The following is a 16,102-nucleotide window of genomic DNA, read 5'->3' on the forward strand; positions in this document are numbered from 1 at the left end:
GGGGCCTCACTACATACACCTGGTTGTCTTAGAACTCGCAATGCAGCCAGGCAGGCTCGACCTCACAGATCCACTTGCCTTTGCCTCTGGGATTAAGGGGGTGCCCCACCACACTCTCAAGTCTCCCGTCTTGAGGGAAAACATTGCATGTCAATCCCACCCGACTTCCCCATGACCCAGGAAAGGCTGGAAAAGGTGTTGCAAACAGAATGGCCACAAACAGCACACGGAGGATGGTGGGAGGCAGTCCTTTAATGGGGCGGGGCACAAGACAGCAGACTTCCATCCAGGAGCCACAAGAGCCAGCATGACAGGGCAGGCTTTTCTGTAGCAATAGTCAAGAGATGGCAGAGGTGAAGAGGGGCTGGGTACTCAACAATTCAGCTCCCGTGAGCTCTGCCATGCCCTGCTGCTAGTATTTGTTACAGACTAGCTCAGGCATGAAAAATGAGCCAAAGTCCAGAGGCAGGAGCCCACACGACAGCACGGTGACTCATGTGAGGCTGCAGAGAGAAAGGTGTATTATCAGTAGCTGTTCCACAGGATACATGCTGCCCCACCCTTTGACCTGCTCTAGTTCAGTCGTTAAGAAGCTACACCTGTGCCCACCAGTTTCCAGATTCAAACAAATCCTGTATATGAAGGTCTAGCCTAAACTCTGCAGGTGTGAAAAGTAAAACCAATTCTTTCCTCATTGGGCCACCTTCCTCCAATTTATTCAGTTACTGATCATAAACTCAAGCTTCAGAACATAAGAGATAGAAGCAAGGAAGGTCAGTGAGCACAAGATGTGCCCAGACCAGTCTCCCAGAGGCCAGGCTGAGGCCAAAACTTTGGCCTCCTTTTCCAGAACTGCTGCTACAAAAGGCCACAAACACTAGACTGGAAACCAGATCTGCTCTACAAGGGCTAAGTGAACTCGCTCCTATTGGAGGTGGTCATCACTGCCTGATAATGAAACCGAAATGCCTATTGTGTCAACCTCTACAGAGGTTGACGTCATGTGTCTTTCTCAGTTGTCTTTCCTCATCACTTCTGCTGGACTGTCGGGCCAGTGAGCCCCAACTGGAGTTCCAGACATGTGGCACAGGCCCAGTTTTTATGTGGGTGCTGGGAATACTGCTTACCCAGCAAGTATTTCCCACTATACTACCTCCCCATGCCAACCTGGCATCTTATGGGCTCCTCAAAACGTCCAAAAACCAAAGGAAACGGACTACCGAGGCTTCCCTTCCTTTCCAATACCCTTCTCTTTCTATTATCTAACAGCACAGGCAACCAGGAACACACCAACCAGCGGCTAGCGGTTCTGCTTAACTTTAATACAGCTTCTATAATTGACAATATTTTGCTATAGTTTTTTGATAGGTCAATTATTAAGTTATAGAAATTTCTTTTCAGTTGTTACTAATAAGTTTTGTTCTTTAATTAAATGATTGGCACTGTCTCCTTACAAAATCCCATGTTCCAAAGGACAGGGCGTGTTCTGATCATCGAGCTAATCCTCTGGCACATAAAACGCGGTGGAACAACTTCTCAGGCTGGGTGTCGCTCAACCGTACAGCATTTGCCTAGAGTGCACAAACTCTCTGACAGCAGTTAGTCAGAGGGAGTACCGAAATGTCCTCATCAACGTTTCTCAAAGTAGCCTATTTAAACACATGCACATAGCCAGATGTGGTGGCACATACCTCTAGCCACACCACATCACCAGCCTGGGTCACATGACACCATCTTTTAAAGAACCACAGAGTTGGACTGTATTCCATGTACAGTCAGAACCTCTGAGAGACTTGCACTAAGAATCTCCATAAACAAGCAAGCCAACATCCACTAAAGCTCAAAATCTCAGGGTAACAACCAAAACTTCCTGATACTGGAATCTAAAGCCCTCAGCCTCTAGGGAAACGTTTATCCTTCACATACTCAGTATTTTCTCATCTCTCTATCTATATGACGTTCTTCCTCACTCTTTTCTCCATATTTAAACACATCCTTATCCCCTGAAGCAGACTAAATATCACTCATGAAACCTCTATAAATCCCAGAAGACTTCCCACCAGTTTCACAAGCTGCCCGTATGGGGACAATTAAGGAACTGTTTGTTTCTCATTGAAGAGCTAGAAGTTACAGATAGCAAACCTATCTCCCATGCACACTGTGAACCCCTCAGGGACAGGATACAGAACTACCCTACCTGATTACCCCCATGGTAACCCGTGGGCATCAGTGCAAACAAACGCAACAGGATAAAGGGAAAAGTCCTTCTGTGATAAGCTTTCTATCCTCATAGCCGTGTCTGTTAGTTGGGCATGCCATGCCCTAAGAAAGGTCCCTGCCAGGCTGAAAGAAAGGAGGGCAAACGACCCAGCACCTGCCCCTGCTGCTCTTCCAGATAAGAGTCAAGTCTCGGTCCAGCCTCCAAGTGATGACAGTGAGCAACCATGCCTAGCTTGGTTAGCTTTTTAATCCACAGATCTAGACCAGTGGTTCTCAACCTCCCTAACGCTGTGACCCTTAATAATCCTCATGTTGTGGTGACCCCCAAATATAAAATTATTTCATTACTATTTCAAGACTGTAATTTTGCTACTGTTATGAATCATAATAAAAACATCTGATATGCAAGGTATCTGATACTCGCCAGGCAGTGGTTGCGTACACCTTTAATCCCAGCACTCAGGAGGCAGTGGATCTCTGAGTTTGAGGCCAGACTGGGCTACAGAGTTCCAGGAAAGGCACTGAAGCTACACAAAGAAACCCTGGGGGGGGGGGTGGTATCTGATACACAATCTTGGGAAAGGGTCATTCAACCTCCAAAGGGGTTGAGACCCACAGATTGAGAACCACTGGTCTAAACCATGATTTCAATACAAAAATCCACCTGCAACCCATTTAAGTGCACCCTTAGCAATCTAGGGTCTCCCCAGTGATTAAGGGGAAGCTTTCCTAGCCAACAGCTCCTTTCTATCTCAGGGCTTAGGCCACCAGTTGGAGACAACGGACACATAGGTAAATTCAAATGCAAAAACGTGGTCAGAAATCAAAAAAGATGAATACAGGTAAGGTCTGCCTAGAGAGCCCAGTCCTCAAGGAAGGCTGAGTATGAGCAGATGCTCTAAGTCGGTATGCACATTCACTCTACATTTGGGGAAAACCTCCCAAACACAACATGGCTCTCATTCCAGGATGCATCTTCTTCCTCTCCTCTCAAAGACAGAGTGAGCTGAGCATGGTGGCACATGCCTTGAATCCCAGCATTTGGGAGGTGGAGGCAGGTGGATCTCTGAGTTCCAGGACAGCCTGGGTTACACAGAGAAACCTGTCTCGAAAAACAAAAACAAAAACAAAAACAAGCAAAGTTACCTGTCAATGAGGGAATCCCGCATGCTGGTGGCGATGGTACTAGGCTTGGCCTCGTTTAGCTTGAAGACGCTCTCCACCACTGACAGCTCTGTGCTGGTTGTGTCCAGACCACAGAAAGCACACCAATCATTCACTACCATCCCAGCAGCAATCACCTCGCTCCCTCGGTTCACAGTGCCTGCCTGCAGAGGTTTGAGCTCAATATAAATCATGGCACCAAAGCAAATTCTCTTGCTTCAAGTGAGGACTCTTCTCCCAAAGTTTCGTGTCTCAGGGCCCCAGTCTCAAACCAGGGAAGATAATGACCCAGATTCCCAAGGACTGACCAAAGGGATTGCATCTAGTAGACAGGGGTCAGAAGGCAGGAACGCTTACCACAAGGGGAACCTGAAGAAGAGAGGACAGCTCGTCCTGGTCCTCGATTGAAGTCTTCGGGTGCACCAGACCTCCTTGATTACTGAAGACACAGTAGCTTCCTACTAACACCTGGTCAGCAACTGTCTGTCTGAAGACTTCCACCTTGAGCACGTCAGCCAGGATTTCTTCTGTCTCCTGCTGACCAAAGGTACTGTGCCCAGGATCCAGAACATGTAAAGCCAAATATCCAAGGGCTCTCTAAGCAACCCTGAGAAATCCTTTTTACTACACACTTGCACATGGAAGCCTCACTGAGTAAGACATGGGTATGGCTAAGAGTCTAGGCCTAGCCTGGAGCTCCTAAAACCTAGGCAAGCCCTGAGAAACGTGAGTCTTGGCTCCATGTCACCCTTTTCACTAATACATACCCCAGCTCAACTGTCAACCAACTATCATGGCCCATGGTCCAAGACTGAATAGGCCAGTCTCCCCAACGCTGAAGGATTAATGCCCTCCCAGCCTGATACTGATAAAGGCCCTTATACGATTCCTATGCGAGTAAGACACTTGAGTGCTGAGGTAACAGGAAATACACAAGTGAAACCCTTAAGTCCTGCCTTGGAGGAATAATGGCTACCCATTATTAGCGAGGCTAGTCCTGTAACTTCCAGACCAAGGTGCCACCTCACCCTGTCCAAGTCTGGGTGGACCAAGGCCACATAGTCGTTGCAGGTGGTGACATTGCCCAGGGCCGAGAGCCGCTCCTCCACCCTGCGAATCTGCACCGAATCCGGGAGGCTGTTGCGGATGTGCTGCAGCTCCTGGTCCGTGGTGTTGTTGGGCACCAGGAGCCCGTGCCTGTTCCCTGAAGAGAAGGAAATCGTAAGGTGGGATGAAGACAAACGTGGGCACAGGAGCTGCTTCCTGGGATATCTCCCATTCTAACCCAGTTAGCTTTCCTAGGAGAGCTCTAAGCTCAAACCCCGACCTACAGATCCACATATGAACCACAGGTCCCCTGGACAGGCCTCAGATGGCCGAGAATCTATCCCAACAAACATCACCCACCTTTTCACTATCTACTGTGGGTGGGGGGAGTTCAGGACTAGCAAGGAAGGCTCTTGGCATTATTGTGCTTCCGTTACACACCTACCTGGATAGCTAAAATTGTTCAAAGATCATCACATGATAGCTATATACATGGAACAACCAGAACTCTATGCTGACAGGAGTGTACAATGGCCACCTACTTCAGATAATTACTGGTATCATCTATGACACTAAACTGTCACACATCCTGTGACTATTATCATTCCACTCATGGGTATTATGTATCCAACAGAAATATGTATGTATGTTCATATTTACAGAGTAGTACTATTCGTAAGACACCAAACTAAAAACTGTCTAAATACTCGTTATATTAGAATGTTTATACAAAGCATTCACCGACGTGAAGGAATAAACTACACTACATTATGACATCTACAGTTAAACTTCTGCCTAGCCTTAGGAACCACAGTTCTGAATTTTTGAATTTCAAGTTACTTTCATTAAATCAGACCAAAGACTAGGTAAAATCTCCCATATCGTGTCAGATTTTGTTTCATATCCTAAGGACATGGCTACAGGTTCTCTATTATTAAAGATCAGAGTGCTGAAGTAAATAAGAAACTAAGTAGAGTCATCATCCATGCTTAATGCTTAAACATTTTTAAAGGTAAATAAAGGTCTGAATAGCCCCAACATGCAGAGGCAAAAAAAAGAAAAAGAAAAAGGTGGCCGAGGCAGGTTAAAGAAAGGACTGCTTAGGCATGATGGCACACACATACTAATCCCAAAACTTGTTAGGATCACGCTTCAGATGCAGGTATATCAGGAGTTCTAGGTCATTCTTAGCTACAGGGACAGTGCAGCCGAGGCCAACATGGAAAGAAAAAAAAAAAAGAAATGAAAGTTGGAGGCCATTCAACGATTCTTGGAGGTCAAAGTGTAAAGGCGCCACTCCAGAGACGTATTTAGAGATGTAAGATTTAAATGTCGCTGAAAACAGGATGACCTGGGAATCTCAGGTATTTTGCTGAGGCAGAAATTAATGCTCAAAACCATGAAGCAACTTGTGTATAACCAGAGGTATGAAAAGAGATGGGATTCAAATCCTCCTCCACCCTAGGAGTGGAACTCGGTGAGTCACACTTCTGAGTGTTTCCTCAATAGTCTAACTAAGGCAACCCCTACTTTCCAGTATTGCTGTGAAGGAAAAATGAGATCAAGAATAAAGGCACTTAATATTACTTTGCTATGACTCTTCTCAGGAAGTCTAGCGTTCTTGATCTGCAATGAGACTGAGTCCCACCCACCCCTGACGGACTCCAGGGTCCGCCAAGACTGAAAGCCTGGCAATCCCCGGATCCCTGGGGTAAGGTCCAGGAGTTAAGGATTGACTCATGGTGCTTCGAGGCTCCACTCGTCCCGCGGCGTCTTCCACCTGCCTTACCCACACACATGCGCCCGATGATTCGGCAGCCGGCGATGGAGGCATGCACCACGGGAATGGTTTCGGAGAGCTCGCCCTCGAACACACTGCAGAAACATGGAGTCGCTGGTTCCCGGGGTCCCTCACGCTGCCGGACCTCTCGCCCCCAGCATCCCTTCCCTTTCCCCCCCGCCACAGGACCAGGAGCTCTCGCCTCACCTGTAGAAGTTCTCCGATCCTCCGATGGCCACCAGGCAGTAGGTGTTCGTGAGCTTGGCGAAACAACCGACCTCACAGTTGTTCTCGAACGACGCTCTGACCGCCATGAAAGAAGCTGGGGGCTGCGCGACGGCGGGATCTGGGGCGACAGAGCGTCTCGGGAGCCGGCTCAACCCACCTCGCTTCCTCGGACCCCCGCCCTCCCGGGCCCCTCGGACCTCGGGCCGCGCCCACGGGACCCCTCCGGACTCTCCTGCCCCAAACCCTCCCGCCTCGGGGCCCGGGACTGACCCTCGCCGCCGCCCAGCGTCCCACCAGCTCACCAAACGACTCCAATGCCCACACGCTGGAAGAACTTCTCCCGTACTAGCTTTCCGTTTCCGTCTCCTCCCGGGCGGGCTTCCGGGAGCACGCGGGAGCCAAGCCAAGCTTGCGGCCTCTCTAACCCCACCCTTTAGGAGGACTCTATGGTTGCTAGTGGTGGGGTTTGGCTCCGCCCACCCCCGTCTCTGGTTCTCGCCGTCGGCTGTTGGTTTCTCTCGCTGTTGGGTCTTTTTAGGAGGAATAATCAACCAGACTCGAGTGTTCGAGGGAGAGGAACCAGTGTTGTCTGGCTGGAGATGCGCTGATGAGGGATGTATTTACCGAATAAGGCCGGACGGAGAAGGGGCCGGTTTGGGAAAGGGGATGATCCCAGCCTGGCCACGAGGACGGAAATGAGAATCTGGAGCAGAGGCGAGAGTCAGGGGCTGAGGATTGAAACTGGGGGCAAGAATCACCCAGGAGATTGTCCAGTAGGGAGAACCGAGACCAGGACAAAGTGGTTGGAGAGGGCATGCCGAGAGCCATAGGAAACAGACTGAAGATGTGGGAGAGAGGGGGAGATGTGTGAAGCTGGGTGTTGGGAAGACTGGAGAAGGGGGTCTAGGGTGGACAAAGATGTGAGTTATGACTTGCTTCCTTGGTGTGTTCTTGCGCGCGCACACACACACACACACACACACACACACACACACACCAGCAGCTGCCATCTGCCCTGGGGATAGTGGCGTGGCCCGTTTTCATAGACAGAATAAACTTGGCTCATTTATTGTGGAATCTACAGAAGTCCTCAGGGTGTCTCAGAATGCCACAGCAAAGAAGGAAGAAGCTAAGAACCCCTTACCTCAGCCCCTCTGTATGCCTTTTTCAGTCTTCTCCAAGGAACGCTATTAATCCGAAAAGGGCCTGAATGTTGCCTTTCCCCATCCCCATCCTGGAATACCACAACTTCAAACACATCAGGTCGCTACTGGGTCTAACCACATCTGCCTTTATTGATTGGTAGCATGCCCTGTTTCAGGCGGATGGTGAGTTCAGGAGAAAGGCCCACGACCAACTGCAACCTGAGCTTCAAGAGATGTTCAGCAAGGTGACCTGTTTTTGTGTCCTAAGTGTCTGTCCACATGCTCTGCTCATCTTCCTCAGTTTACCCCAGACTTGCTCACTGAGCCCTCTTTCCATCCGACTTACTCTACCAAGAATTCTAGCTCTCTCCCGAGTCTGCCTCTGTCCCTAACCCCATCCTTCGAGACCTGCCTCAAAGTCAGCTTCTCTCTGAGAAACTTTCCTCATCGCTCCACCATCTCCATGACTCTCCGTCATTTGATACATCTCTGCCTTGTTTTCTGTGGTTTGCGCATATAAGCTGCAGCCCTCAAGATTGCTTCTAAGCAATCTCTCAGCTCTGTAGCAAGTTCAGGGCAGGGCTTTACAAGCAGAGCTAGGATGGGGGTCACATGTGTATTTGTAGTTTGTGAATCTCAAGGGGGTTCTGCAGTGTGTGCCGAATGCATGTATTTTTCTGTGGCCATTCATTTAGGCAGACGAGACTAAGTGCTTGCAACTGAAGTTCTGACTGAGCTCATCACCTAGAGCTATGTGTACTCACTGTGCATCTATGGGTGTACCTAGTCACTGTTCTGTGTACACTGTATGGGCACCTGGGGCATCCTTGTAGTGTCTGTATTTTGTGTACCCGAACTACAGATACTGTGTGTTGGCTCTGTACAAACAAAATACATGTTTAAAGCCGGGGGCCCCTGGACTGGGAGAGTTCCCCACCCTGTCCTTTACTTGGCTCTGCCTCCAGATTAACCATCCCATACTTATAAAACAGGAGGAGTATCTTCCAGACTCTTTGGCCTCCGCAGCGGAAAGAAGACGAGGAAAGGAAGGTCATCCTTTGGAAAGCATCACAATAAGATGCACACACTGTGCTGCTGCTGTGGCTCTGAAGCCTGCCACCTTCAGAAGTCACCTGTGGTGGATGCGGCTCCGCTGCCAGGCGCAGAGGAAAGGACAGCCAGAGTGCCAAGGCTGAGAGATGACATGCTACCGGGACTAGGTGGATGAGGCACCCCAAAATGTTCTAGCGAGGATTCAGATATGGATTCTGTGAGATCACAGCAACAAAAACCAAGAGGGCAGCTCCTGCAGCATCCAGTTATTCTAGAAGGTTTCAGTCAGTCAGAGAATAAATGTTCTGGTTTCAAAAACTTTAAAAAAAAAAAAAATCGAGGAGGAGATAATACTTAGTACAGCTATATGCCCACAAGAGGTCCACGTAGAGGATATGGAGAATGAGAATAAGGTGTGAAGTGCCCAGCCCCAGTGACATGCAGAAAACACTCGGTAACTCTGGGTTCTGTTTGTATGCATGCCTATGCATGTGTGCAGAAGAGTCTTGAGCCCGGGGGTGTCTGACCTGGGCTGCTAGGTGCCTGCCTGCCTTCCTTATGTAGCACCCCAGCTTTTTACTCTCATGCTGCTGCCTTGAACCTGAACACGTCAACTCTGTGGATGGAGGGAGGGTCTGTCCCTCCTAGGAGCAGAGTTAGGACTCAAAGCGACTTCGGAGCTGCTTGAATTTGGACTTGTTGTACTTGGTGATGAGGTCCAGTTTGCTGTGGCCCAAGGTCAGCCGCTTCTCAGGTGCAAAGAGGTCATTGTTATTGCCATTTTGATGGCCACTTACGGGAGCTCCCGGGAGGCCCGGCTCAAGTCTCTGCCTGGCACCCTGTAGTTGATGATACTTGGTGATGAGGTCCAGTTTGCTATGGCCCAGAGTCAGCCGCTTCTCATCTGCAGAGCCTACTCCCGCCATGCGAACTAGGCTTGGTTCTGGGGGGCCATTGGGTCCAGGCCCCTCACTCCGGAATGGACCAAATTTGGTGATGAGGTCCAGCTGACTGTGACCTAGGGTCTGCCGTCGTTCATCTAGACTCTGCTTTCCAGGCCTGGCTGAAGAATTGGCATCAGGGGGTATTTTAGAGGCCTGGGTCTTAGGGTTTTGTGGCAGGAGGTCCAATTGGCCATGGTTGTGGTTTAAGGACAGCTTCCTGTCATCCTCCTGACCCAGATCACCCTGTCTGAGGGAACCTGACTCAAGGACACCCTGGCCCTGGGATAGGAGATCCAGCTGGCTGTAGCTGTGGCTCAGGGACAATCTCCTATCATCTAGGGCCTGCTCACCATGCTGAAGGGAACTTGAATTGGGGGTAACTCTAGAATTGGGACCTCCTGCTTCTCCTGCTTTAGGGAAGGGGACAAGACGATCCAGGTGATCATGGCTCTGACTCAAAGATATCTTCTTCTCTTCCACTGTCTCCAGAGCTGTGCCAGGTACCCAGCGACCTCGCGGAAGGATGGGCTCTTGACTTGCTGGGAGCCCATTCTCTGGAAGCCGGGACAGTGCTGGGACCCCCCTAGTAAAGTGGAGGAGGGGGCGGGAACATGGGAGCAGAGGTGACCCCACTGCCAAGGTCAAGGGACTGGCACTGCAGTGGTTGAGGGCAGGAGAAGACTGGGACCATGGAGATGCCCCCAGCTTGCTCAGGTTGGCCCTGTAGGGTCCAGGAGTTGAGCTATGGTTGGGATCTGAAAGCTGACGGTACAAGGATGGCGGGCCACCAGCTTCATGGTGGGCAGGACCTGGAGATGAAGACCCCAAACCCATGTCACTGCAGCCACCACCTCCTGGTAGAGCAAGATAGGAAGAACGGCCCAGAAGAGGTGAGTGCTTGATGCTGCTGAGGCTGTTACTGGAGGGGGAGGAGCCTGTAGCACTTGGAATTCCAGGTCCAAAGGCCAGGGTCACAGGCGGAGGACGAGGTAGCCGCTGGGAAGACAGTGGATCCTCGTTGCCACAGAAGCCTTCCACAGGCTGTGACTCAGCATACAGACACCGGAACTCGCGATCGAAGTCTTCCACAATGTGGCCCCTCAGCTGCAGCACCATGCTGGTGTGGGCCTGACTGCAAAGCCAGGTGAAGCTAGGGACAGAGAGACAGAGTCAGGAGACAAAGCACAGAGTCCAGGGCTCCTCAGGAGTCATAACTAGAGCTGGGTCAGGGGTGAGGGTCTCCGAAGTCCTATTTCCCATGTGCAGTAGCTACTTTCTATGCCAGGGCGTTCAGCAGAGAGGGCTCCCATCTCCCCCTTGCCCTGCAGGGTGCCTAGCACATGGCAGGTGCCTCATACATGTTTGAAGGGATGGATGGAAGAAATTCAAAGCAGGCAGAGGTCTGCGATGCCCTTACTAGAGCGTGGCACAGCCCCAGGCCCCTCGCCCTTTAATCACCTCACCTGTAACTGCCTGCCACCACCTGCTCACAGTCAATGATGACGAACTTCTCCAGGGCCTGCCCGGTGAATCGGCGGCCGGCCTTACTGCAGTATGTGTCTCCACTTGTGCTCCGCACACGCATGTTCTGGGCCAAGAGCAGAGGGAGGCTGGTGAGCTTAAGGGAAGTGGAACTCGGGCTGGAGAGGAGACTCAGTAGTTAAGAGCACTCTTTCAGAATCCTTGAGTTCTATTCCAGATTCTCCCTGTGACGTGGCGGCTCACAGCTCCCTAGGATTCCGGCACAAGGGCAGTCTGACGCCTCTGGCCTCCGTGAGCACCTGCACTCACGCACCTACCCACAATTTAAAGTAATAAAAATAAATTGAAAAACAAAGGATTGAAGTGGCACTCAGGCCATGTCTGTGACCCAAGGGTGTCTGGTCCCACACAGTTAAAGGAGCTGTTAAAGTCAGCTCCAGCTGACTCCCCCAGTGCTTACTGTGTGGTGGTATTGTGTTCCCCAAAATATTGTGTATCCTAATAAACTTATCTGGGGTCAGAGAACAGCCAGCCACTAGATAACAGAGGCTAGAAAATGTTGGCACTCACGCCTTTAATCCTAGCATTCCAGAGGGAGAAATCCATCTGGATCTCTATGAGTTCAAGGCCACATTGGAAAGAGCCAGGCATGGTGACTCACCCCTTTAATCCCAAGGGAGTGAGTCTTTAATCTCAGGGAGTGATGGTAGAAAGCAGAAAGGTTTATAAGGCGTGAGGACCAGAAACTAGAAGCATTTTGGCCTGGTTAAGCATTTGGCTGGTTAAGCATTCAGGCTTCTAGCACAGTTCAGCTGAGACCCATTCTGGATGAGGACTCAGAGGCCTCCAGTCTGAGGAAACAAGATCAGCTGAGGATCTGGCAAGGTGAGGTAACTGTGGCTTGTTGTGTATCTCTGATCTTCCAGCTTCACCCCAATAACTGGCCTCAGGTTTGATTTTATTAATAAGAACTTTGAAGATTCCCGCTGCATTACTGACTACCAGCTGGTCCTCCCGTGCTCCCGATGATTCCCTCCCGTGCTCCCGATTTCCTCCCGTGCTCCCGATTTCCTCCCATGCTCCCGATGATTCCCTCCCGTGCTCCCGATGATTCCCTCCCGTGCTCCCGATTTCCTCCCGTGCTCCCGATGATTCCCTCCCGTGCTCCCGATGATTCCCTCCCGTGCTCCCGATTTCCTCCCGTGCTCCCGATGATTCCCTCCCGTGCTCCCGATTCCCTCCTCTTCCCATGTCTGAAGCCCTCAGCCCATACTCACCACCAGGTGCCCCCCATTGAGGTCCATCTTATAACACATCTCCAGGAAGTACTTCAGGTGCTCCTGAGCCAGAAGGAGGTAGACAGGGACGCCACGTCGGCTGGAGGCCTCCATCAGGTCACACAGAAGCTCCATGTCAGTGAATACATCCATCACCACAGCCACCACCTGAAGGAGGCAGTGTTCAGTCCCAGGAAAAGTGTGGGGTTGAAAGCCAGGATGCAACACCGGAATTGTCTTTTTTTTTTTTTTTTTTTTTTTGACAGGTTCAAATTCTGTAACCTAGTAATCCTTGAGCTCACTCCTGTCTTAGTCCCCTGATTATTGGGGTTACAGGATTGTGCCACCATGCCTGCCTTAGCCTGCCGTTCTTTGCTTGGGCACAGGGAAAACTGGCTGGTTGGTTGTTTGAAAGCCTTTGAGGATTTTTCCTGTGGACATGGTAACAGATTCTCAGAGATGTCTATAGATCAACTATGTTAGTCTAAAGCCCTGCTCTTTGGAGGATCAGCGAAGGCAGGAGTCAGAAGCAGACCCCAGTTTCCAGGCCTGTTCCCCCATAATCCTCATTGGCACCAGCTCTGCTCTGGCTGAGGACTGTCTGAGGCTCTCCTACATCGGAGAAAGCTGCAATCCAGTCCTGGGGTTTCTGTGTCTTTCACCAAACCTCAGTTGCTTGTGAAGCTGCAGAGGTCTCGCGTGATCCCTTATATTCACAGCTTCCTTCCGCCTGTGTTAAGGGGACCCAGGCTTCCCACCCACTTGAGGGCTGAGGCGTGTGCCTCCAACATACAGGGTATTCCTTAAGCCTCCAGCTGCCCCTTCTTCCCATCGTGTGCGTCTACTGTGAGAGTCTTCTGTCCTACAAAGGGCCTGGGAACAGGAGGAACAGAGCCTCCCCCTGCAGCTTGGAGCCAAAAGGAAGTGGGTTCAAATCCACATTCCTCCACTTCCTAGAAGTAGAGTCCTGGGCTCACCTAGGGAGCCTCAGCTTCCTTGTCTGCTAAATGGAGCATATCTCATAGTTACAAGAGATAAATGTGAAGACGCTGGACTGGACACACAGCAGAAGCTCACTAACCATGCCTCCCCTTCTCCTGCCTTCTCAGCAAACGGACAGCATCGGGCTACCGGGAGAGAAAACACTTGTGAGGTCACTCCGAATGAGTGGCAGCTCAGTCCAGCAGCCCGACTCTTAGCCCAGGGGCAGAAAGTCTAATTGGAGGTGGGCAGGCAGGTCACTGGGGATTCTCTAGTATGTAGCACAGGTCTAGCCAGTGTGGGGGGAAGCAGATCAAAGGGGGACAGCGATGACAACAGCAACAACCTTGCTAATTACCCCGTGCTCGGTGCCAATCAAGCTCAGCCCTCCTGTGCCCGGGGCACAGGCAAGCTTGCCAGCAGGGCTTTGGAGGTGCTGGTGGGACCCTGGCTCTTCATCTCTGCAGCAGGAGTCTACCCCATCTCAAACCCTGCCAGGGGTTTTCACAGCCATTCCCTCATCTGAGGAGGAGCCAGGCCTCCACCAGTGAAGCTATACCACTCCGAGGCCAGGGGCTTCCCGGGTGTGACTGCCCCTTCCTAATGTCCCCAAGCCCAGTGGCTTTCACTCCTCAGTCCTCCTTAGTGCCAAACTAAAAGCTTAGCCCATGCCAAAACCCATGTGCCAGTGCCCATGGCCCTGCTTCAGGCCCAGCTGTTGCTGCAGCGCAGGTAGGCATCTGGGCATAAGCTGAGCCATGCCAGGTAGAGTCAGAAACCTCCCTCCCAGACCTCCACAACCTCTCTAGGATACCTTCTTCTTGCCCCTCTCTGGCCCCGGCTTCTTCCTTTGTAAGTCAAGGCTGTAGCTCAGATGTTTACCATGGTTGAGTTCTTAGTCTGGGAGATCATAAAACTTAGTTCAGTGCTCAAGAACAAGCACTGGCTGCTCTTCCAGAGGACTGGGGTTCAATTCCCAGCATTCATGATAGCTCACAACAGTAGGTAGTTCTAGTTGCATGGGATTCAACACCTTCCTCTGGCCTTCCCTGACTCCAGGCATGTATACGGTGCACATACATGCAGACAGGCAAAACACTCATGAACATTACATAAAAATAAATCTTAAAACTGGGCGGTGGTTGGCACATGCCTTTAATCCCAGCACTCGGGAGGTAGAAGCAGGTGGATCTCTGTGAGTTCAGGGCCAGCCTGGTCTACAAAAGGAGTTTCCACAGAGAAACTGTCTCGAAAATAAATAAACAAACAAAAAATAAATCGTAATTAATTTATTTATTTTGAGAATCTGATGAAGGTGATAGACTCCTTCCCAAGAAAGAGAAGGACTCCTTCCAATAATTTCACATGCACTCCCGGGGGGTGAAGTCCCAGAGCCCTGTGCCCTGTTCTACGCTTAATTAATAATGTTCATGAGTGCCAATGGAAAAGAAAGCGCCCGCCCATCCTCTAGCAGCTGGGCATCTAACAGGGGCCAGAGACTAGTCCCAGTTCCCCACTTAAGCTTTTGTGTGGCTCAAACCGGTCCCCTTTCCTCTATGAGCCACATCCGTGTCCACATCTGTGAGATGAAGGAAGAGGTGAGGCCCTTACCGTGTGGGCCTGGCTGAAGAGGAATCGCAGCAGGTCCTTGATGCTCTTGCCCTTGTCCCTCTGGAAATGAACCACCGCCTGGGTGGGGCTGAAACCTGTGGCCTGTGGCACTTCGGGCCAGCCCAGGTCCAGGTCTGGGGGATCTAAGTCAGAAGCCATGGGGAAGTAGGTGCCTGAGGTAACTTCAGAGAGCATGCTGAGGCGGTCATGCCCTAAGGTCTCTGACCCCTGGGCCTCACTGAGCTCAGGAACCCCACGCACATGGCTGATCATGTAGTCCACGTCCAGGGCACTCAGGAAGGGCAGTTCCCGCTCTTCAGAGATGACCTGAAGGTAGGCAGCCTCCCCCCTCTCCAGGAGGGCGTCCGCAGCAAGCCTTGCCGCTTCACTGTGCTGGAGCACCAGGGGCGAGCTCTCCCTCCACCAGGGCCGCTTCAGCTCCTCCACCCGGCTCCGCAGGGGTCCTGCCATGCCCTGGGTCCCTCCGGGCACTAGGCCGCCGAATGTGTGCGTCCACCTAGTGCTCTACCCACCCGAGGCTCCATGGCTTGCACCTGGGTTGGCTGCCGTAGAAAGAAGGTACTGCCTCCAGCTTGCCAGCCCCGCGTGTGTGGCAGGGCCCCCAAACTGTTGCCACCCTAAGTCTGAACCATGCTCCGCCCCATTGCCCCTGGCCTTAGGAACCTGTTGGGTCAGCCCCACCTGTCTGTCTGCTGTTGGGACTCGCCCGCCCGCTCGGGGAAGTGGTAGTGCCAGGCCCTTAGAGCATTCTGCTGGCTCTTCTCCAGGCACTCCTTACAGGGAAACACAGCTACAAGCCTGCGACCTTGACCCTCAGCCACTAGCAGAGGTTACTTGTCTGTCTGTCTGTCTGTCTGTCTGTCTGTCTCTCTCTCTCTCTCTCTCTCTCACACACACACACACAGACCATGGTAGACGAATGATTCAAGACACATGCAGATCTGCTAACACACAGACAACTGACCAGCATGTAGATGTAGATTACAGGTTCACACACACATTTCAACCAAATACATGAAAACGAACCCAACACTAACGTAGAAACTGGCCATAACCCCCAAACATACCACCATAGGAGGTGTATACGCCTTGGTCCACAGACATATAAGACCCCCAGTGAGGGTGGAGTGATGTATAAGAACTCCAGGA

General features: G+C 51.2%; 2 protein-coding genes across 3 annotated transcripts; both read right to left on the bottom strand.

The window, feature by feature from the left end:
* Nucleotides 1-234: 234 nt before the first annotated feature.
* Nucleotides 235-6,883, bottom strand: Eif6 (eukaryotic translation initiation factor 6). 2 transcript variants are annotated; one of them, XM_006988257.4, is made up of 7 exons: nucleotides 6,742-6,883; nucleotides 6,419-6,557; nucleotides 6,221-6,306; nucleotides 4,413-4,588; nucleotides 3,742-3,918; nucleotides 3,367-3,548; nucleotides 235-503 (listed from the first exon to the last, which is right to left on the bottom strand). In XM_006988257.4, the coding sequence occupies exons 2-7, from the start codon at nucleotides 6,523-6,525 to the stop codon at nucleotides 494-496; spliced, it is 738 nt and encodes a 245-aa protein (XP_006988319.1). In that variant the 5' UTR covers nucleotides 6,526-6,557; nucleotides 6,742-6,883; the 3' UTR covers nucleotides 235-493. The 2 variants fall into 2 exon arrangements, with proteins under 2 accessions (XP_006988319.1, XP_006988320.1); XM_006988258.4 differs by having other exon boundaries at nucleotides 6,710-6,795.
* An 825-nt stretch (nucleotides 6,884-7,708) lies between these two features.
* Nucleotides 7,709-15,578, bottom strand: Fam83c (family with sequence similarity 83 member C). The gene is made up of 4 exons (XM_006988284.4): nucleotides 14,933-15,578; nucleotides 12,341-12,508; nucleotides 11,045-11,169; nucleotides 7,709-10,731 (listed from the first exon to the last, which is right to left on the bottom strand). The coding sequence occupies exons 1-4, from the start codon at nucleotides 15,401-15,403 to the stop codon at nucleotides 9,294-9,296; spliced, it is 2,202 nt and encodes a 733-aa protein (XP_006988346.1). The 5' UTR covers nucleotides 15,404-15,578; the 3' UTR covers nucleotides 7,709-9,293.
* Nucleotides 15,579-16,102: the final 524 nt, after the last annotated feature.

Source organism: Peromyscus maniculatus, chromosome 4 (genome assembly GCF_049852395.1).
Source record: "Peromyscus maniculatus bairdii isolate BWxNUB_F1_BW_parent chromosome 4, HU_Pman_BW_mat_3.1, whole genome shotgun sequence".
In the NCBI taxonomy this organism is placed as follows: domain Eukaryota; kingdom Metazoa; phylum Chordata; class Mammalia; order Rodentia; family Cricetidae; genus Peromyscus; species Peromyscus maniculatus.